Raw genomic sequence first — 22942 nt, 5'->3', positions numbered from 1 at the left:
AATAACATTAGCAGAAGCAACATTAAAGCCTGTAGCTTAAACTTGATTCTTCCATTGAGGACAGAAAACATTAAAAGGCAGTGACTGTCAGAGAAACAGAACAAATGCAGATGGATGTTTAGAAACATGTACATTATGTGGCAGTGAGCAGAGAAGATATCTTCATCAATCCTGAGTAAAGTGGCTTTATACACTGGGTTCCTAGGTTTCAAAGTATATTCTTGTACATGCATGCTTCCAGCACTTCAGATTTCAGCAGCAAATATTAGCAGCTTTGAGAAAGACAAGGCCTGAGATACAAGATTATTTTTCATGAATTCATTATCTCTGATACTGCTCATTATCAGTGTAAATTCTCTTAAGTGGAAGAATCAGCACTCAGATTTATTCTTCAAAGCATTCTTGCCTTTTCTTTGGTACCATCTGGTCGGTTTTAAATCCAGTTCTACAGATAATTACTTTATCACTTTTGCCCCTTCAGTGATCTTCTCCTAAGTATCTGGTTTCTATGAAACAGGCTTTGAGTAGTATTTCAGCAGTATCTCAAAACAGTTACTAGTACTTTGAGATTCAGCTAATAAAAATAGTTAAATAGTAAAGGGGAAGAAATTTCCTCATACATACAGTCTGTAATTTCTGCAGCTGGATATACTTTCACACCCTCACTGCCTTCAGTGGTTTTTCTTCTGTGTGGATTCAGTGTTGATCTTGCTGGTGCAGTGGGAGGGAAAGTAACGAATTGTTCCTGGTAGGACAATTCCTGAATGTAAATACTACGTGTAATTTCTTTTCCATACCAACTCCAAAGGGATTTCAGGTATTAGAGCTGCTAAGACTTGGGCTAATTCTCATTACAAGACATGTTGATTTTGTTGGTACCAGTATCCCTTGCATGGTGGCAGCAGGATCTAGAGCAGCAACTGCTGTTTTTAGGGATGGTTGCCCATCAAGGCATCAGGTTCATGGGATCACCCAAGCCATCCTGCAGTGCCAGTGAGACATAATGCCAGCAGTAGCCTCTGGATCTGTCACAGACAGTTTGAGAGCAGTGGATTCCTGTCAAAAGGGTGCAGGGTTGTAAAGCAGTTCATACCACTGAGGCATGCAGCTGATACCATGATTTCAGAGCTCTGTGACAGACTGGGAAGCAAATAAGACTGAGTATTAAGATTCCAGTAAAATGGTGGGAACTGAGATAAAGATGTACTGTAGAGCATGCCAGTTCCCTCATTCAGTACTGCTTGTATGAAAACTCTGGTTTTTAGCAATGGGACCATGGCAGGGAAACACTCAGCTAATGTGCTTTTCTTTCTGGAAAAACATTAAAGAGCTGAGCAGAAGCACTGCTTCCCAAATAATGTGCTATTGCACAGAGGCATGAACTCTGCAGTGCAGAGCTTTGAAAAGCTCTTCCTGTGCAGCCTGCAGAAGTCTCAGCTGATATACTCAGCAGCTTTATAGCCACAAACTGATAGTGCCTCCAGAATCTACAAATCTTTCTGGCCTATGTTTTAAATGTCAGAATTTAAAGCATAAGAAACATCATATAATTTTTCAGGTTTGTTTTCTGAAAGTTTTTTAAAGACAGGGGATATTGATCTAACTTTGTTCTAAAAACACATGTTTCCTGAAAGTGAATAATACAGTGATAATACAAACCATTATTTACAGCCTGAAAAGAGATTCCTCAGTGAACAATTACTTCACAGTAAAGGTAATCTTTAACTTTTAACATCAGTTGAACAAATCTCTCACAAATGTGCTTGTTTTCTTGGTCGTTTAGATTGGAAGACAGTTCATTCTTCACTGTCATGTGTTGGGACAAACAAACAGGAAGAATTCAAATGCCCTTTGTAGTCTTGTGAAGTGATGGTGGTGTCGTGAGCACAGTGAGGAAGTGTCTGTCACCAGGGAACATGCTCTGCTCAATGTGTGCTGTAACCCCCAGTCACGTGTGGGGCAGCTTCCCCTTCCTGCCCAATCCACAGCCCATCCCCAGCACATTTTCCCTACTGAGCCGCTCTCTCAGACTCCTGGGATAATCCCAAATGCTTTGCTGTGAGGCTAAAAAGAAGGTGCAACCATGGGCTGAAACGCTCAAAAACTTCTTTAAAGTTTCTTTTTAACTGATCTTGTAAACAATCTTTATGGCGAATTCAACATATACTTCAAGGAGAGAGCAGCTTTTAACATGCACTTTATAACTAAATTGTGTCTTTTAAATGGTAGTTTATGTAACTAGGGCTACAGGGAATTTGTGCTACATTAGTCACTAAGCAGCATGTTTTTCTCCATATTCTGTTGAAGATTATAGCAACAAAGATTTTGGAGTGGCTTTACATTTACAGGGTACACCTCCATGGGAAAAAACAAAGATGTGACGTCAGTACAGCTGAACATGCTTATGCTAGTTTTACCTCAAACAAGGACAAAAACACTGCAGTAAAGACTGCAGCTAAGCCATCAGTAACTCATTCTCCCAGCACCTCTTTCTGGGGCTATCAAGCCCCACTGAAGTCCATGTTGCCACTTCTCATGTTACCCCTCTCTGTTCTTCTCCTCCTCCCAGTACCCCCAAGGCACTGAGCAACCTTGACTGGAATGGCATGTATTGGAAGTCATAGGCAGCAGGTTAAATATATCTTACAGGAGCACTTGTGCAATTTTATTTCGTCTGTAAAGTTGTGTTTATGTACTTCAGCTGAATTTTAACTACAACCACAGTATGGCAAGTTGGCAACCTCTATCCCTCCTGGGAAAGACGAGAGAAATAGTGAGGGGATGAGCTTCTATTTTGCAGTTCTTTTCACAAGACCATCTATCAAGTATTCAGAGCATCCCTGCTGGGTGGAACACTGCCTTCCCTGTTACGTCCAAGGACTGGGTGACAGTGGCCCAAGGGAGGAAGATGGCAAAGGACTTGGTAGCAAATATTTGAGACTGAAAACCTGCAACAAACACTTGGGAGTCCTAATAAGTTTGTTTTAGGAGCAGCCAAGTCTGAGGAAGAGACCTGACCTAAGCTTTACAACCTTCACACTGGTTTCTTTTGAGTAGAGCCAAACCCCAGGAATGAGCCTAGTTTGGACCCTGGTGTATACACTGTCTGTACTGGGAGAAAACAGACTGGGAGGCTGCCTATTCACATACTACTTTCAGTATTTGGTTTTGGTAGATCTATTAATTTTTTGTATATATTTTGTTCCAAATTCCCTACCGCAGATGTTTTCACATGATTTCCAAAGACTGCGCCATCTGTCTGGTTTTATTTAGAGAGGACAAGCAATACTTGTAGACCATGGAAGCTGATTTCTTTGTTTTGGCTATTTCTAGGTGGAATCAGCATTGTGGGGTTTGGATGTGTGTCTGCAATTGCACTAAATACCAGGTGAAATTAGCTTATTATGAAAGTGGTTTTTTCACTCATAATTTCTTTTTTTTTTTTTTTTTCTTTTTAATTCCCCCAGCAAGGATTAAAACTGTGCAACATCAGTATATATCAGAATACATATATCAGTATATAGCTGATATACACTGAAGTAAAATTTTTTACCTGTTTACTTTCTGATTATATTCTATAACATTTTTTTATCATTTTAGATTAATAGGATTTTACTATGTATAAAAGAACCCTTGAAAATATGAAACATAAAGTAAAAGATGTAAATAGGTGCATTTCTGGCATCCTGTCACTGCATACCACGCATCTCACAGCTTAGAAAAAACCTGGATTTGCACATCACTGAAGGTATACTATGACCATCAGTGCCTAGTTTCACTAAGTGTTAACAGTTTTACATGCTAAAACCAGGCAGTAACTGAACAGTGTGTTGGTAAATCAAAACTTAAATGCATAAATAAATTCTATGAGAACTGGAAAGGGAGTTTCAAATTTAAGAATGCAAAAACAAACTGGAAATACTGTTTCTCTCTGTACAAATCATTCATTTGTTAGTTTTGACAATATATTGAGTACAGGAATTGTAGATGAAGGTGATTGCACATGTTGGATTTAGATTTGGTTTTGTTTCTGCATTCAGTACTTCTGAAATGAGGGTTACATGTCAGTATTGAAAAATGAGTAATTAGAGGGGTCTAACCCAAGCACCTAGTTTACTGAAGAACCCACTTATCTTCAACCTTTCTATGTGAAATTCAATAAATAGTTTAAATTACTTTTACTTTCTTTTAGTAGCTCATTTTCATAATCACAATACTACTACAATTTTGCTTTAATTCAGCTTCAATAATGGTCTGTGTCTAATTATTCCTGTAGTAGGTTACTTCTAAAGTAGCAATATCCAACTTGTAGCAACTTATTTGGTTTTTAGTTATGTGCAAGTTCTGTGATATCATGACAGCTGTGGCATGCAGCCAGGGAAGAAAATGGTGATTTATAAAATCAATGGATAATACCTGTATTTTCACTAGCAGACAATTACAGTGAGTGAGAATGCCATGTGCAAACAGAGCACAAATGTCACTAGATGACAGCAGTGATGATATGAGCAGACTTTTTAAAATTGGGAGTAGATCCTGAATGTCAGCTATTTAACAGAGTGCTAGCTAATACTGCTCATACTGGAACATATATTAAGCTGTTTGATTAATATATTAGCTCTCACTGTAACAAGGCTGGCCCAGGCTCTTGCACATCCTGAATATTTAAATCATTTAACTTTGCATGATGACATGACAGGGGCCATTAAAACTTGAATATGTACCCTCTGGCAGACAAAAATGCAGCTCTTTACATTGCTGGGAATAATTCACTGAGAAAGGTGTCAGAATTAGATGTGTTTAAGCTCAAGTTAAAATGATGGTTAAAAACTTCTTCGTTGCCAACATTATAATCATGGTACATTTCTGAAATCAAACTTAATGAAGACTCAGTAACAATGCAGGACTGAAGAAATAGTGTCTAGAAAAATATTAATTCTATCCATGTCTGTGACAGAAGTGTTTGCTGAAAAGACTTTTTCAGTAAGATGCATAAACATATCTTCTTACTTGGCTGCATTTTACTGGTTCTTGGATTCAGCAGGAAAAACTTTTTCCCTCTTCCTTTCCACTCTCTAAAATGCAGCCCAGTACAATTTCCCCAGCCTTTTCTCTCTCAGCATTCAGGTACATGGTAGTATTTTAGGAATGTCCTCCCTTCACAGAAGGTCCTACCTTATTTTGCCATAGGACAAAAAATACTTCAGCTTGAAAATGTTCAAATGCCAAGAAGGAAAAAAAATAAAATAAAAAACCCACATGCTAATCTTGCATATTCACAGCAAATTTTGTTCCCTGGGGCACTGAAAAATTGAATTTACTTTAAAAACCCAAAATCCTGAGCAGTATCCAGCTATTAAGTACCGTGCAGATCATTGTCCTTGATTTCAAGCAGCTACTAGGGTTGGCAAGTCATTTATGTATACAGTTTAAATTGGGAGTAAATCCATTTAAGCCAGTGGGTTTCATCACTGTCAACTCATCTTAAAAGACAAGGGTCCTGGTATAGCTTTCTGCTTCCACTGACATCACAAGTAAATATCCCAAAGGCCTGACAACAAAAATATTTTTGCTTAAATTACCACATTGTCCTCAGATGCTACTGCTGTTTTCACTTATAAAGCAAGCTGAAAGAGGGCTGTTAAAAACAAGCATAACAGCACAAAGCTTGAAATTAGATTGTTGGATGACTATAATAATAGTTTACAATTCCAAGTACATCTGTCACTAAATGCACTTCTAACCATTTCCCAGAGGATTTGAGTTATGTGTCAAGCTACTTACCTGTACAAGACTTACAAAACTTGCCTTTCCCTCTCACTTGCTGAGCATTTCCACTCAGCATCAAGAGTTAATCAACTGTGCAAATTGACTCCAAACATATGACAAAAATTTAGATATAATCTCTGCTATTGGGTATATAAGAGTACGGGGGAAGGTGTTTGAAGCAGGACATGGAAAATGTTTGAATTGCAATTTAAATAAATAAAGATAATACACAAAGACACATAAGCTGCCCAGATAGCAATCTCGACATGCTTTCGAACTTCTGCTGTTCTGAGTCGAGTTAAACATCTCACATTCCAACTGCCTCAGAAAGGCTGAATAAAATTTTACTCATGCACTAAAAGATTGGACTGTCACAAAGTGATGGATGGCTTTTCTATGCTCTCTGTAGGGCATTTCAATACCACAGACTCCAAGTGTTCTTGATTAAAAGGCGACATTCTCATTTAGGGTCCTGTCAGTGCCTGAGCTTCAAACCATTATCATTCACCTGCACTGGTGGGTCCAGTGACAAAATACTTACCAAAATGTATAAAATACTAATTACTTTAGTCACTTTGATAGAGGTATAAAACACCCTAATGCAAAGCTCTATTATGATGTGTGAGGGTTAGAATTCAAATTAAAAATGCAACCAAAGGGAGAATAAGATTTTAATTGCATTCCCTACCTCTCAAGCATTTCTTAAAACCTGGGGGGAAAAGACATAGCAATTTCATGGCACAAGATCTCCTTTCATAATGGTACTGCTCACTTAAAAAAACAAAAACAAAAAAAAGAAAAAAAAACAAGAAAAAAAAAAAGAAAAAACTCTAGTTAATTTTCTTCTCTTCAAAATTATTAAATGGTCAAACACAGAAAAAGATGAACAAGCCTCAGTAAAAAGCTTGAATTTATTCTTAAGAGATTTCAAATGCCAAACATGCTTTCCCATTTAAAGACTTTTAAGTACTATGATAGGCAAAGTTTTATATTTTACAGATATTTAAAGGGGAAAAAAATTACTATTTCCTATGGGGAAAAGCCTGAAATAAAATGTAATTGGGACACAACTGTGAATAGCTTCACAGTATCCCAGAAAAGCCTGGCTTAATTTGCATTTGCCACAAAGCTCCCTTCGACTTAAATAATTGCAAGGGATCTTTCACTTTTAGATTTCATTTGGTGGATTGGGATTACTCCTTGTTTATAAAGTTTGACAGTTTTCTTTATTAGGAAAATTGTAACTTGAACAAATTAATATACATAAGCTGAATGGCATTGCTGAAGTGGCCCAAGAGCTAAAAGTTTCAGTATATTTAAAATCCAAAAGCACCTGTTGGGTCATACTTTCATCAAGGGTAAAAGTGAGCTTAGATAACAGAATATTTTGATCCCTATAAATAAAAAACGTCTCCTAAATTGATGGGCTTTAAGACTGAAAATGGATGGAAGCATACTAGCAAAAAAAGACTACAGTAAATCACAATTGAATTTTTATAAAAATCTGCCAGAATGTTCCTTTATCTATCAGAAAAAAATCAGTCAAGGACTTTGGCTAAACTGCATCTTCAAGTTTAAAATACATCAATTGATGCAGAACAGTTAAGGTCAAAGTACTTGTGGAGAAAAGAGTGGAGGATTACAATATGCTCATGTGCCATTAACATTGTAATGCTGCTCAGGGAGCATACCAGAATCCCTGTGCCGAGTAACAGCCTTCAGCCAAGGCAGGAGAAGGATCCAAGTCCATTCATCTACACATGACTGAACCAAGGACAAGGAAAGCAAAAAGTTATCAGCTCCTATGATTGATGGGAGAGTAATTTCATTCTGAAAAAAAAAAAAAAAAACCAAACCAAAAAAACCCTCAGTTTCCTGATTGTAGCTTATTCTATAGAACATTATCAATTTTGATGAGAAGTAACACTTGAGTAACAAAGAAAAGTCAAACATTTCTTCAAGGAAAGGCAATTAAATAGTTTCAACTGAAAACAGGGTACATCTTTCAGAGCTCCTACTCTATTTTGCTTAGGAAAAAACACACCTGGATTATAACAGTTAAATTTTATCTTCAAAATGTCATGGACTACCAGGTAAACCAATACAGAAAACAAAACTTTACTTTTCCATTTTCCCTATTTTTTTGCACATTTTAGCAATTGATTCTGTCTTTCTTGTCACTTTAAGTATATAAAAATTCTAGTTTTATCTCTGTTCTGCTAACCACACTACTTCTGCCATGGTGCATTGCAGTCTAAAGTTACTTAGAAGGTTTTTCAATTTGTGCTCAGGTATTTAAGACTGCCATACTGAAACACCATGTTAAAAAGACAAAGGTTAGGTACACTGATCTATGGAACATTGCAATGCTACAAGAGCTGAGAATAACAACATTCTTTCTACAAATCTTCAAGAAGTTATCAAAAGCACAATGTACCAGAGAGCAGTAATTTTATCAGGAGCTCTAAAGGTCTGGCAAAGAAGGCAAGAAAAGAAACTATACCTTAGATTTTAAAATTCTTCAAGCTAAATCTGTAATCTTTATTGTTTGTCTCATATTATGGGGCAAAAAAAAAAAATCTGGTTGCACATGCCCTGAATACTGCATTCACTTTCTTTTACCTAGTAAACTCACTACTAACCATTCCAACCTTGAATAGCACACTAGTCTCCCATACTCAACAAAACTGTATGTACATTATCCTATGGATAACTACATTTAACTGGTTAATAGAAAAAAAGCCCTGACAACTGAAAGAAAATAAACATATGGCAAATTCTAATTTAGATGAAAATAAGGTAATGTAAGTATCTCTTGAAGGCTATTTTGAGGCAGCTCAAGAGGAAAAGGGAAGAGAGAATTGTATGGTAGAGCTAATTTGAAGGCAAATTTCTGAAATATTTCTGCAGAAACATTTGTACAAGTAGGTGGTTGTTTACTCAGCTATGCAAGTTCTGTGGCACTTCAGCTCAATACCATATATTGAAGTTGAGGAACTGCAGCAGATCTGAAAAGTGCCAGACAGTTCCATGTTTTCAAATAAACTTCTATCCTAACTGCCTTTTTTGCTTGAAATAGAGCAAAACTATTAAAAGACTTGATTTCCCACTACATTAGAATTAGTGAAGTTTTGGTATCACATTTACAATTGTAGGTGAGAGGGAAACATAATATTTAACATTTTGAGGTGAGTTTAACAGGATCCTATTTTGAGACATTTCCCACAATTAATTATTCAGCAAATAGAAAAATAAATCTTTTGGACAGATAAAAAAAAAAGAGGACAAGGATAAAAAGGGCAAGTCTGTATCTGTAAAAAAAGGCAATTCTGGCTGCGACAAATAGGTTTAACAAAAATGGAATTTCTGACTTGAGAACATTCAAGGTTATTAATGTGAGACTCAAACTAGCACTTCTAGTTCTAGACTATGTAAATAAAGATATTAAACTTAAAGAATAAGGTCTTTCCAGATTACTACTTGGTTTGAGGAGCCTGAACATACTGTGCATACATCAAGGAAAAGTGGCCCTCTTCTGTTCCAGCTTGTTGGCTTTAACAGTTGATTTTGCTGTCAGAACACTGTCCTTGCAAGGAAAGAGCACTTCTACTAAAACATAACCATTGTTACAGTATAGGGAAACTTAATAGTCCAAATGTAGTCATTGATTTTTGTGGTAATTTTCATGTTTGAACCTGCCTAGGACAGGAGTGTCGGACTGTTTGTTTAGGGAGAGGACACACCCATCTTAGTCACATAATCACACATCTGGAAGTTGACACAGTAACACTGAATCACTGAGGCTGGAAGGGGTCTCTGAGGCCACCAGCTCGCCTCCTGCTCCACGCAGGGTCAAAACTGACCTTGGACTATATTCCTGGGGCTTTCCCCCAGCAAGCCCCAAACACTTCCAAGCACAGAGATTGCACAACTCTCCGTGCAGCTCTCCATCTCCCTGGCTAGAAATCTATATCTCATAAAATAAAAAATACAGGTTCTAGAACAAGGAGCTTTTCTGGTCACAGGCAGTCATGCAACTTCACATTAATTACTGCCCTAATTTCTGCATGTTCCAATTCAACAGTATTTTGCTGTAGTCCTGATGATTTCAGGCCATAAATGTAACAAAGTTTTTAGACAGAGGAGTCATCTTTTATTAAATGTACCTGTTTATCTGGAAAATTAAGACAAGCTTCTGGATGGACTGCATATCAATACACCAGAGACTCAGCAGACTTTTATGGCACATAACTTTCACACAGGTTCCTAGAGGGTTTTAACTGCCTTCTCGTTTATCCTAAATGATGAGTATTTTCACAACACCTTCTCCCTTGCCTGATGAACATCCCCTATACCCCTGAGATGCCAATAACCTTTTCTTCAAATATAGTCTCCTTGATTCATATCTAACCAAACTCTAAGCAGTAGTTCTGTATTTAGCTTGGGGAGTTGCTGTTTCAAATATGAAAAAATACTTACATGCCCGAAATTTGATTTGTGTTTTCCAGCTATACTGCTTAAGTGACACTAGCCACACCTCCAAACCTTGTCTAATTTATGTAGATACTATCATAGGTGTCTCAGCCTTTCCTGCTTTTCTTCTTGTTCTTTATTAACTCAGAAAAGTAAAAATCTGATGAAGCAATAAATAAGGCTGTCATGATAAGTGCACTGCATCCTTATGAACACTGAGGTAAGTAAAGCTACAAGCATGTCACCAGTCTGAGAGCAGAAACTCAGAAACTAAAGTTGCTTAAAACTCTGTAGAAGGTTTCACCTCTAGGCTTGTGGATGTTTGCAAAATGAGATATCTTTTTAAATTACATCAGATTTTATGTGGTAGATATATTAGATAGGTTGTACACAGAAGCATGGAATTTTGTGTGTTTACTGAAAATTAAGGACATATGATACACAACAAATCATATTTCTCTAATAAATTATAAAAAGGCAAATATTATACTAGGAGTCATTTTATGTGGTAAATCCCAGCAGTGCCCTACAATGCTTTATAAAAGGAATTTTCTCTTTTAATTCTCAAAAATACATCTTATCCACAGCAGGGTCTTTTAATCAGCAAGTTTTTCTTCCGGAGTCAGCCAGTACTTACATTCTGGAGCAGGACAATTACAAGACATATAGCTACAGATATTCACCCTTGATGGCCTCTGTCTATAGTGTAAGTATGTATTACTCACAAGAGCTTCCTTCTATCCATTTCAAATTTGTTTCTTGAATTAACAGTACTGCATTTTTACTACAATGTAAACATCTTATTAGATGGCACGACTATTTTACTTTTTACCTGGAGTTTAGAAAGGAAATTATTTCTGATCCCTATTCACACAACTGTATATTTTGTATTAAAATTATCATAAGACAAAACATGTAACAGAAATAAAGACCTAAAACACATAAGCAGATTATTCTAATAACCATGTTCATTACCAAACTGTGGATTTGTTCTCTTTGGAACAGACAAAAAACTCCCTCCTTGGCTCCCACACAACCTTTCCACACTCCCACACTAGACCTGCTTTTAGTCCAGTGGTTAGGGTGTGCTTGGGAAAAAGAGGGTTTGAATCCCTTCAGGCATTGGCAGGAACAGGTAACTTCAAGTGGAGGGCAGAAGATGCAAAAATCAAGTATCAGTGAATAAGTGTGCTCCCTACTTTTGAAAGAAAAGACTTAATACCCGCTTTCAAAAAGGCAGACATTCATGAGTCTGAACCCCAAGTAGAACAAGTTGCCTAAATCTTCAGGGAGAAGTATAATTAGGACTAGTACATATTTCTTGATAGCTTATTTTGGTGGCATCTCAGTTAGTAGAATCAGCTGAGGGACTTAGAGGCTGACAGACAAGCAATGACAGTCCTTCCTGCAGGCAGGGACACTGGATTGAGCATTTCATTTAGTCTGTTACAGTCAACTAATGAAATCTGGAATTAAGAGTATGTAAACTCATGAAGTAGGTTGCTTGTAGTGGAAAAGTGGCTTTCCTTGCCTCTTGGTCGTGCCTCTTCCTTGTGCTACACCCCAGGGCTGTTGGATTTCCCTGTGAATCAGACCAGTTCACCAGTGCAGGAGGCAATGCAGCTTCCAGGAGAGAGGGAATGTCTGGCAAGTCCTGACTGCTGACCTCTATCAGTGGGAACAGGTCTGAGGAAAGCCAAAGCTGGCATGATGTAGGCAGCTGAGACTTGTGGAGGTGGAAAAGAGGGAAGAAGATAGGAGGAGCCTGGGAGTGTGATAATGAGAAACTAATAAATTTGCCTAATTGAACCCCTTAAAGTTGCAGGTGTGCTTTGCAGTGAGGCAAGACATGCTGTTAATGGATATGAATTCTTGTGTCAGGGCCAGGCATACTTCACAACACAGTATGTCTGTCACAGCTTTTATGGCTTTTTGCAGGTTTAAATAAATAGCCAATCTCTCCATTCTGTTTTCTTGGTTTGTTTGAAAAATATGTTCACAACCGTTCCTGGCTAGTAAATTAATGTTTATATTAGTCTTTCTAAACCAAAATGAACACAGTGAATAAATGGATACAATATATACTTGATATAACCATCAATGCCTTGCTACAGCAAGAATTGAAGCTACTATCAAACACAATTATTGCACTTTAGAAAAATGTAAAAAACATTCCAAAACCTCTTCATGTCTGCAATATCTAGATAGTTAAGTTTGCAAATTGTCTTCTGCTAATCTGATTTTTTTACAGCACTAACTGGATTCTGACATCATTTTTAGGGGTGCTACCTCTCAGAGAAAATTTCATGCTAAAGTACATGAATAAGGCATTTTAGATTGCTCTTTCTCCTTCAAAGAATAATATATCCTATTTTATCTCCTTATGATAGAAGTGGTGAACTATCTTTATTAAGTCTCCTAAATTTCCTAAATGTTTATTATGAATCCTGAAACTATGTATGATCACAGTAAGACTCCGTTTTCTGTTAGCTAAGGGAGAGATTAAAATTGTCTGCTAGGACAAGTGAAGAAGGGTAAAAAACCCTGACACCAGCAAACTGATGCCCATAGTAAAAGGCAACACACATATGCTTTTGTCTTTCTACAACATAACACATCTGTGTTTACTCTAAAACTAAAATCTATTCACATTTGGTTGGGGGAGGTAGGTAATTCTCTGAGATTGGCATAGGCTGGTTTAAAAATTCACATACTTTTGTGATTACAGATCATATGAAGCCTTCAAAATGTGATAAATGTCAAGCAAAGTTAATTCTTAGCTCTGTTTTGACAGTTTCCATTTTAACCTAGATTGCTCTATAAAAGCAAATCCCTTTTTAAAATAAAGCTAAGCTTAAAACACACATAAATTTTGCCAGATTTCTGTAGAAAATCTGCTTTTTGTCTTTTAATTACCATTTTTCCCCATCAGGGACTGAAAGAATTCTGGTTCTTTAACAGATTTAACTTCAAATGTGCAAGTGACAAAAACGGGTGCTTTGGGATAATCCCGTTTCTCCTTAGTGGACTGCCTGAAAATAAGATGTATTTTGGGAAGAGTATTCCAGCTATTCACTACCAGCTTTGTTGCAGAAGTATCTTTGTGGTGCAGAGTCTGAAAGGATTAGATATAAGTGGTGATCCTCTGAGAGCTTCATTCTGAGAACTGCAGGTCTGGGGGATTTTCATTGCTCTGTGGCCTGGTGACATGCACTGTGGTGCCAGGATATGTTAATATGTGTGGGATAACCCTGCCAATTGAAATGCTACCTGCTAAAGCTCTTGTTACAACACGGCAGTTTGTTCTGAACTGGCTGCTAGTTTTGTAAGAGCCAAAACTCTTGGGTAGGGTTTGGTATAATTGTGCAAGTGGTTGAACTCAAAGAGCTCATTTACCTTAGCAGTTTTTATCAGTAACTAGCAATCAACTGCAATATATCATGGCATCTATATTTTATCCCATGGAAGTGTCATTTAAATCAATTTAATTAGGTTTGAATTAACATCTTGTGGGAACACATTGTATCTTTTAAAGACATCATTCCAGGCAAGCAGCAGCTTCAGACTGGAACTGCTTCACTGGTTAACTTCGTATATTTTTTGTCACTGTTACAATCTTACAGGATGAGAGATGTTTTAAAACAAAAACTGTAGTCTAGAGCATAATGACATGGTAGCTTTTTAATAAACTGGCAAATAGATACGTACTTATATCTCCCCACTAATAATCTGTGACAGGTTCCTTCAATCATTCAGGGCAGGTGGATTGCTGAGAAATGCTACTTGTTTATTAAATTTCCAACTACAAAAGAGAATCATGCTTTTCTGTAGCAGAAAGTCTGACATGGAATAATACTAAAATAGAATAAGTTTGGTAACATACTAATTGCAGTAAATAAGGTGTCAAGTGGTAACTAGTTAATTTTTAATTTTCACTCAGAAAGTTGTCATACTGTGCCACACTGAAGGAGGTCCTCTAAGAGGTTGTCCCAGAATATGGTGACAGCAGCAGCTCAGCTCAGTAGCTGCATTGGTATTTGCCAATGCTATAGTTAAACTCATTCACCCTAACCTCAATTTTCAAGAACTAACAGCCAGAACAAATGGGCTCTTTCAAAAATTTTATTTTTAAATTGATTCGATGATTTCCTACTAAGAGTGTGAAGCTTGGTAAAATAGCATAACAGGAGAAATGATTAAATTTCCTGATGTTTAGGGTCAAAATCTGTGCTGATTATGTGCTAGGACAAGCTCCCTGCCTTTAGTGAGCAGCTTTTGAGTAAATAACAGTAACCATGTTAATATGTATCTATTTAAGTCCACTTGCTGAACTTACAGCTGTCTATCAGAACTGTGAAATCTGCTGCTCTTCAGTTTATGAGATAAAAACATCATAATATAGATATATTTAAATTAAAAATGGAGTTCTAATTGTATTAGAGTCACTCTATTTTTGTGTGGTGCATTAGAGGAGTTTAACAGAATAGTAACTAAACCATTTTGATTTTGTTTTCTAATGTTGCATAGTTTTTGCTTTTAAGCATAGAACAAGAAATACAGGAAGCATTAAGTAGACATATCAGTAGTACTGCTGCAATAATAATAATTATAGATAAAATCAATATAAATACTTTACCAGTTTAAGTCTCAAGTTATTTCACAAATAATGTAAGCAAATTTAGTTTTCCATATTATTTAGCATATTTTCTCTCTTTAATTTTTCACATGATAAAATCAGAACATTTTTTCCAAATCATTCTTCTATCTTATTGCAAATTCTGTCTTTAAAGATTTTAGCTGTCATGGAAAAGCATTTTACTTCACTACTTAACATCTTGATCTAGAATACACTCTTTTAAAAGCTTCCTGTTGCAGTATAATTTATAAAAATAATGGTGTGAACATTAAGGTAGAGCAACTGGTGGCATTTTAAGATCAGTATCAAAGATTCTGTCCCAGGTTAAGTGAAAGCAATTAATGAGACAAGAGACCTGGAAACAAGTCTGCACAAGAGCCAGGGATGGAGCTGAATCAGCAGCTACTGGGAACCACTGGGCAGGGATACCTAAGGGAATGGTGGTGTGTAAATCACTACACAGCACTGCTTTTGACACATTAATGTTACAATTTAATACACATAATAATCTTCAACATGGCTGCAGCAAAGACTGAGGTATTTAGCAGTGGCACAACAGCATGGGAGGAATAATTGTGTAATGCTGATGAAAGTGAAGTAATCAATTTGCAATCATGCTTTCCTGTAAACTCACTTTTACTATTACATTTGGTAAATACAGGCATGATGTCCAAAAAGCATGTGTCTCCTTCTGTAGACATGACTGACAAGCCCTATGAGCAATGTGCTTGCAAAACAAATATGACTCAATACCTTGGGGTCTGTAACTCACACAAATCACACAGAATGTCCTGAGTTGGAAGGGACTGACAAGGATCATCAATTCCAGCTCTCAAGTGAATGGCCCTTATGGGAATTGAACCCATGACTTTGGTGTTATTAGCACAATGCTCTTAAAAAAAAGATGGAAGAATGATTTTTGGTAATGTTCTTAAGGTGTATCTTAGAGAAAATAGCAATTCACATGTTGGAGAAACAAAATCAGAATGGGGTTGATAAAAATCTGTATGCTGTGTGATAATTGTGCCTTCTTTTAGGATATACACAGTTACTCAAACTAATTGTTAACATTGCTATGCTTAAGTAAATTTGTTATATAAAGAAATGAACACGTTCTATAAATTTCCAGTTTTACCAGACCAGCGTGTCTTTCAGGGTGAGCATTGTGACAGGTGCTTGTGACATAGAGCACATGAGAGAAAAACTAAGTATGCAATTTGCAGAACTAACAACAATCCCTTTCTGTTTAATTCACAAAGATGGAATCAGAGACGTGGGCGTGCTCACAGCTGGCACAATGTGAAGTGTATTTTCACGTAGGCCAGCACAAGGTTCTCAGCAGAAGTTACTCCTTAATACAATGGAAGGTCCCCAGATCTAAGTTGACCCCTGCAAGTCGTTTTAAATTTCTCAGTAGGGATTCTCTTACCTGTAGATTGCTAGTTAACTAAGGAAATAATGTCAGTTTACTTAAAACACAAACCATTTAATACTGAGCTATGGCATGATAAGTTCTAGTGAGTTATAACATAATCAACATTTGTAAGTCAAAATATGCAGAGCCCCCATTTCATTTCTGCTCCAGAGCTAGCCAGCAACAGTGAATGAGACTGCTAGAATAAGATGTTTCTTGTCCTATTCCTGAAGTCACACATTTTCTGAGGCCTTTTTTTTCTTTTCCTTGTGGGATTGATCTTCAGCACTGCTGAAGTCAATGAATGCGTACAATGACTTGGATGTAGTGTTGAGAAATTGCTTCTTTCTCCACTGAAATGACTTGTGAGAAGAATTACAAAAACTGTTTATCACACACTGTTGAAACCCAGTTTGAGTAAGAAATCATAGATTGTCTCATAACACTGGAAGCTGTCCACAAGCTTAAGTTTGGTGTGAACTTTGGATAACGGTTCTAGAGGCTGAAGGGTGTGGGGAAGTCTTTTAAGTATAAATTATTTTATACACATTTAAGCTATATATCAATATATAATGCTTTATGCCTGCATACAGACACACACACAAACATACACACATGCACAGAGCAGACCACTCCACACTGGAAAACCCAGATCATGATCTCTATCACACCTTGAAAAAGTTGTCAAACATGATCATGTCAGGCAGTAATTTTTCATAGTTGTGCTGCAGTTTGCTAGCAACATTAAGCACTATGGTGTGTACTCCATCCTAGGATAAGCCACCAGAAAAGAAGCCATGTAATTGCCACAGGGTGAAAACGAGCATCACTCAAATGAGGAAGAGTTTGTTGTCTGTGCTCTCGTGCATGCACCATGGCTTTTATTTGCCTGCAGAGAAGATTGCTGAAAAATGCATAAGCATTCCCCTGATCTGGTGGCTCATGTGAAAACAAGCAACCTAACTAGCAGTAGGGCAGACTTTGTAGCTATGCTACTGTTATAGCTCATGAAATATTCCCCAGAAGAATCATTTCTAGGGGGAAGTAAGGAGTCTGCCATTTCCAAGACATAACAGCATCTAAAGTCTATACAGACGCCATGTGCACGCTGACTCTGAACATATTCCAGGACTTAATTTTGGAGTATGAGATGCCATCCCATCATTAAGAGGCAGATGAGGAACAGGATGGTTTGAGTGATTGCTTATTTCTGGTGTTACCTACACCAGAATATTCTGGTGTGACCTGCACCTCATCATCAAGAGGCGGATGACATCAAATGGGGATGGGTGCTGGTGTCACACAATGCAGAAAATGAGGCTGCACCACCCACTGGGATTGAGGGTTGGAACTGAGGATAAACTGACGTTAATAGCCCTTCTCCCTCCCTGATTGACCCTGCTCCCCAGAACTCAGGCTCTGAGGTTACATCTTCATTTCTCATGTAACTCTTCTATCCATCCACTTAGTCCAACCGAGAGAAGGCACACAGCAGATCTAGAAGCTGCTGAAGCTCTGTCCAGCGCTAGTCCCTCCTCCACTCCTCCTCCACTCCTCCACCACAGCTCAGCTGCCCCGCACTAGAATCAGCATCTCGCAGGGTCAGAGTTTGGTGTCCGGGGGTTCGCACGGAGCGGGGCACGGGCTCTGCTGGAGGCGAGCGCAGGAACAGAGCTGCAGGGCGGCCTGGTCAGGAAGCGCCACCGCACACCTGTGTCACCAAACACGCTATCTCGGTGGTCACAAACGCAGTTCCCACGGCATCCCGGATAAGCTTTGCCTCATCCGGCCGCACACCCGGCCGGGGAAGGGAGGAGAAGCACGCCACCGGTCCAGCTGGGCACAGGGAGGGGACACGACCTCCACGCCACAGCGGGATGAAGGAATGCCCGGCAGACCCGACCTCTGAAGGGCCCCGCCCGCCCGGGGGTCACCGCAGGGGGCTCGGCAGCTCCCGGCGGGACGGAAGGGGAGGAGGCAGAGGGGCGGGAGGTGGAGGTGTCCCGGGATACCCGCGGTACCGGGAGCGGGGCCGGTCCCGGCGGGAGGGGGCTGTGGGACCCGCTCCAGCACGGCGGGAAAGGGCGGGGAAAGGCAGTCGCTACCGCGCATGCGCGCCGGCCGCCCCCATCTCACCATTACCTGCGAGCCGCCAGGCGCTGTCGCTTTCTTTTTCTTGGCCGGGCCGGTGCCCGGGCTCGCCGGGCGCTTCTTGCCGCGGGCCGCGGCGCCAGCGGGAGAGGAGGCGGCGGCGGGGACCAGGCTCGCCATGCCGCCCCGCTCCGCGCCCGGGCCGGCAACGCTCCCCTTCCCTGGCTGCCGTGGCCGTGCTGCCGCCCCGCATGCGCAGTGGCGGCGGCGCGGCTCCGCCACCCCCGCCCGGGCCTGGTCGGGGACGCTGAGGGAGAGCGGGGATTGCCCGGCTTCGAGCTCGGGGCGAGACTCGTAGGAAGCAGCTCTGCAGCCTCCTCGTTGCCCTGCGGTGTCGTGGGCCCCTTTTTAGAAACCTGGCTGCGGTGGCAGCCTCGGCCCCGGGGTAGCCCGTGTGCGTGGGGGGTAGCAAAGTGTGTCGAGGTCTAGGGTTTCGCACCGTAGAGGATGAGCGGGCCTGGAAAGGCGCCGTGGCAGCGGCGGAGCGCGGGCCGCAGTTTGGGCCGTGTCCCCGTGTCCCCGCGCCGTGCCAGCGCTGGAGCTCGGTGTGCTCCATGCGAACGCTGCGCTGTTCCTGCCCAAGGCGAGATAAAGGTTGTGTGAAAGGCCCTCGTGCGATGAGAATGGTGTGCGAGTCTCAGATGTGTCCGGCTTTTTCCCAGTTGCCTCGATAAAATCTGCGGAGGGGTTTAGCTGCTCCCTGGCTCTCAGATGGTGAACTGTGACAAGCTGGACCAGCGCTCAGTGTGATCGGCCACGCTGAGCTGCAGCAACTCCCTGAAAGAAAGGAGCCTTGGTGAGGTGGAGTCTGCCTATTCCACTGCAGAGAGAGGACCAGAGGAAGTGGCCTTCAGATGAGACAGGGGAGATTAAGATTAGCTATTAGAATGAAAAAATTTACTGTTTTGGTGGTCAGGCATTGGAATAGGCTTCCCAAGGAGATGGTGGAGTCACAATCCCTGGAGGTATTTTAAGAAGTGCTTGGATCCGGCCCTGGGTAATGTGTTAAGAAGTTACAAAGATGGTGCGTCGTTGACAGTTGGACTTAGTTTAAAGATCTCTTCCAACCTTGACAATTCTATGATTCCAACTGTGTAACCTTTCAAAATGCAAGTTGCTACAGTTAACATGAAAATTTTCAGACTATAACTACAGCTGGCTGATACCTATTGCCTGTATCGGTAATTCATACTTCTAAAGATTTGTTTTGTTTTACAATGTTTTGGCATTGCTAGTGGCCTGGTCCAGTGGTTTTTCCTCTTTTTGGGATCTGGAATAATTTTGCACTGGAGAAACATACTAGAATAGATTTGAGGGCATTTGGACTGTGCTCTAAAGAGTTTTTGCAGTCCTCTTACTGTCTGTGCTATTTTACACCATGCCCCAGACAAGTGGTTGGTGATGAGGTGATGTTGCACAGCTCTTAAACTGCTTAATGACTGAGAAATCTTCTGAGCTTTGTGCTCGCATGCACCTGCATTCAACATGCTGGTCAACTTATTGCCACGTTTGTTTGAGCTACTGCTGTGCAGTGCCAGTCTGCTGGGTTTCCAGCTGCAGCTGCAAGCAGTCCTGTCCCAGCACATGCCTTGTGGGGAGGCAGAGGTCCAAGAAGTTGATATTCAGGCATAAAAATTAGGTCACGTTTGTAGACGGTGCTGTAATGAGGACTGAGCTTGGGCACAGTAGGGGTGCCAGGCAGTGCTGTGTAGAACAAAAACTTTGAAGGTGGCCTGAAAGAGAGTTGAAGACAAAAGCCTGGACTTCCAGGCTGTGTTCCAGGCACCTGTGTATGTAGCAGAAAAGCAGGACAAGATTTGCTTTCCAGGGGCATAAGTAGGGCCTTGTACAAACATCCAAGTCCCATATTCTCCTTCCCAACTGTAGTTGCTGTCTTTCTGTCTGAGCACACAGGCTGCCAGCAGTACCACAAAGCCAACTGGTAAACTGGATTGCATTTGCCTTTAGTGAATGTTTCAGGCTTGTGCGTGCTCTGCAGTTTGCATTTTTTTCTTGCTTCAATTGACAGCATGCTCAAAATGGTGACCTGAGTGTGGAATTAGCAGGGGCACTGGGAATCACAGGGGAGTTGTGTCCCTCGATAAAGCCAGATCTGCTTTGCTGTGTGCTCAAAACGTTGATCTTATCTTAGTCAGCCTTTTCTTGTTCCCAGGGCTGGGTCCCATCCCTTTCCCACGCACATGCTGTGTGCTCAGCTCCCAGGCATGCCCAATTAAATAGGAAGCATACCTTATCACTGGTTGTTTTTACTGAGGGGAGCATCTTTAATGCAAGTGAATCATGCAGAGATTTAACGTGCTGCATCAGTGAAAGTTTTTAAATAGTGCTTAGCCAGGCATTTTCTTATCTGTACCCATTTTTATCAATTGGTTTATTAAAAAATCACAAGGCCCACGTGTATTGCAGTATTTTACACAGAATTTTACACTGTACCAAGTGCTTTACAAAATCACAGAATGGGTCAGGCTGAAGGCCCCAGTGGGTCATCTGGTCCAACCTCCCTGCTCAAGCAGGGTCATCCCAGAAATATGGCACAGGACTGTGTCCAGACAGTTCTTGAGTATCTCCAGGGAGGAGACCCCACACCCTCTCTGGGCCCCCTGTTCCAGTGCTCAGGCACCTGCATGGTACAGAAGTTCTTCCTCATATTCAAGTGGAACTTCCTGTGCATCAGTTTCTCACTGTTACCTCTTATCTATTGCTCAGCACCACTGAGCAGAGCCTGAATCCATCATCTTGGCACCCTCCCTTCAGGTACTGACAGACATTCATGAGGTCCCCTCTCAGCTGTCTCTTCTTGAGCCTGGACAGGCCAAGTTCCCTCAGCCTTTCCTCAGAGATGTTCACCTGCTCCAGGAGCTCCATGTTTCTCTTGTGCTGAGGAACCAAGAATTGGACACAGCACTTTAGAGGCAGCCTTCATAGGGCTGAGTAGAAGGGCAGGAACCCTTGACCTGCTGGCAATGCTCTTCCTAATGCTCCTCAGGATCTTATTGGCCTTCTTGTCTGTGGCTCATGGAGAGCTCACTCATGGTTGGGTTGTTGTCTGTCAGACCCCCAGGTCCTCCTCCACAGAGCTGCTTTCCAGCAGGTCAGCCCCCTGCCTGTGCTGGTGCCTGGAGTTATCCCCCCTGGGTGCAGGACCCTGCACTTGCCTTTGTTGAGTTTCACAAGGTTCCTCTCTGCCCATCTCTCCATCCTGTCGAGGTCCCTCTGAAGGGCTACAGAGCCCTCTGGGGTATCAGCCACTATTCCCAGCTTTGTATTACCAGGGAACTTGCTGAGGAGGCCTCTGCCCCTTCATCTGAGTCACTGATGAACAAATTAAACAATACTGGGCTCAGTATTGAACCCTGGAGGATACCACAAGTGACAGGCCTTCAACTGGACCCTGATTATGTGCCACTGATTATGACCCTCTGGGATCTGCTGGGGGTGAGTAATACAATTAGGGATGAGAGAAGGGCTATGGAGTTGCATGGTACGTTTTCCCCACTCCTCTGAGTGGCTGTTCAGCCCTGCTGAAAATGAAGAGGTGTTTTTCTGCTGAGTAAATGTCATATATATCTTACTGGGTTACTGTTACACAAATAAGCATTCACTTTGGGATACAGACAAGGGCTCATTTGAACAAGTGGAAATTGCAACTCCTAACCTGGCTAAGTGCAACAAGGCACTTCCTGCTGTTAATTTTGAATCTGGCTAGAGTTGAAAACCTTTCCCTTACTGGTACTGCAAGGTATATTTTTATATGCTACCTTGCTAATAAGACAAATACAGCTCAGCAACAACTCTGCATGTTTTTGATGTGAACAGTCACCAACCTTCCTGTTTGTAAAAGTCTTAGGGAGCTGGAAAGGTCCCTGGTACTTTTTTAGTAATATTTGTGGCAAAATACAGGTATCTCCTGAATTAGGGAAGATGATCTCAGGCTCCTATCCCATATTTGTGTGGTGAGGTTTTGTTTGGTTTGGGTTTTTGAGGTTTATTTTTTACTTTTTGGCTGGATGAAAATTGACCATGATAATTTTCTCATCATGCAGAGGGGTTTAGTACAGTGTGAAGCTTTTTGAGGCATGTGAAGGGTGGTAGGTGCCTCATGACTTAAGATTCAATTTTTTTTCATGAAGGAAGAATGTGCTGGGAGAAGAAAGAAATGTTTGGAAAGCCAGCAGGAATATATTCAGCATGAGTTAGGATAAGCAGAGTGGAGAGAGCAAGGTCCCCAGGAGCCGTGTGAGTCAGAGCTGCTCCCTGCCCCAGCCCCAAGCACAGCTTCCCAGCAAGAGGAGAGCTGTGCCAGCTCTTCCTACCGGTGAGCTGGCCCAGTGGAGTGGCTGCTTGTGGTGGGAGGCCTCCTGACTGACACATTCAGGCTTCCTGGGAGGAAATGTGCTGGATGCTTTTGGTCCGAATGCATGGGTGTTCTTCTGCTCCATGGAAAGGAAAAGGCTAGTATCTGGAACTGTGTATTTATT

At 40.8% G+C, this 22942-nt stretch overlaps 1 protein-coding gene across 1 annotated transcript in view; it reads right to left on the bottom strand.

The window, feature by feature from the left end:
• INO80C (INO80 complex subunit C) overlaps window positions 1-18650 on the bottom strand; it is a 29963-nt gene extending 11313 nt beyond the window's left edge. The window contains exon 1 of the mRNA XM_079300271.1: window positions 18435-18650. Within this exon, the coding sequence (XP_079156397.1) occupies window positions 18435-18563 (129 nt within the window). The 5' untranslated portion in view covers window positions 18564-18650. The remainder of the gene's footprint in view (window positions 1-18434) is intronic.
• Window positions 18651-22942: the final 4292 nt, after the last annotated feature.

This window comes from Erithacus rubecula (assembly GCF_903797595.1).
Source record: "Erithacus rubecula genome assembly, chromosome: 3".
Classification (NCBI taxonomy): Eukaryota; Metazoa; Chordata; class Aves; order Passeriformes; family Muscicapidae; genus Erithacus; species Erithacus rubecula.
Note: the sequence above shows the minus strand (reverse complement) of the source record. Positions and strands in the feature narration are given on the sequence as shown.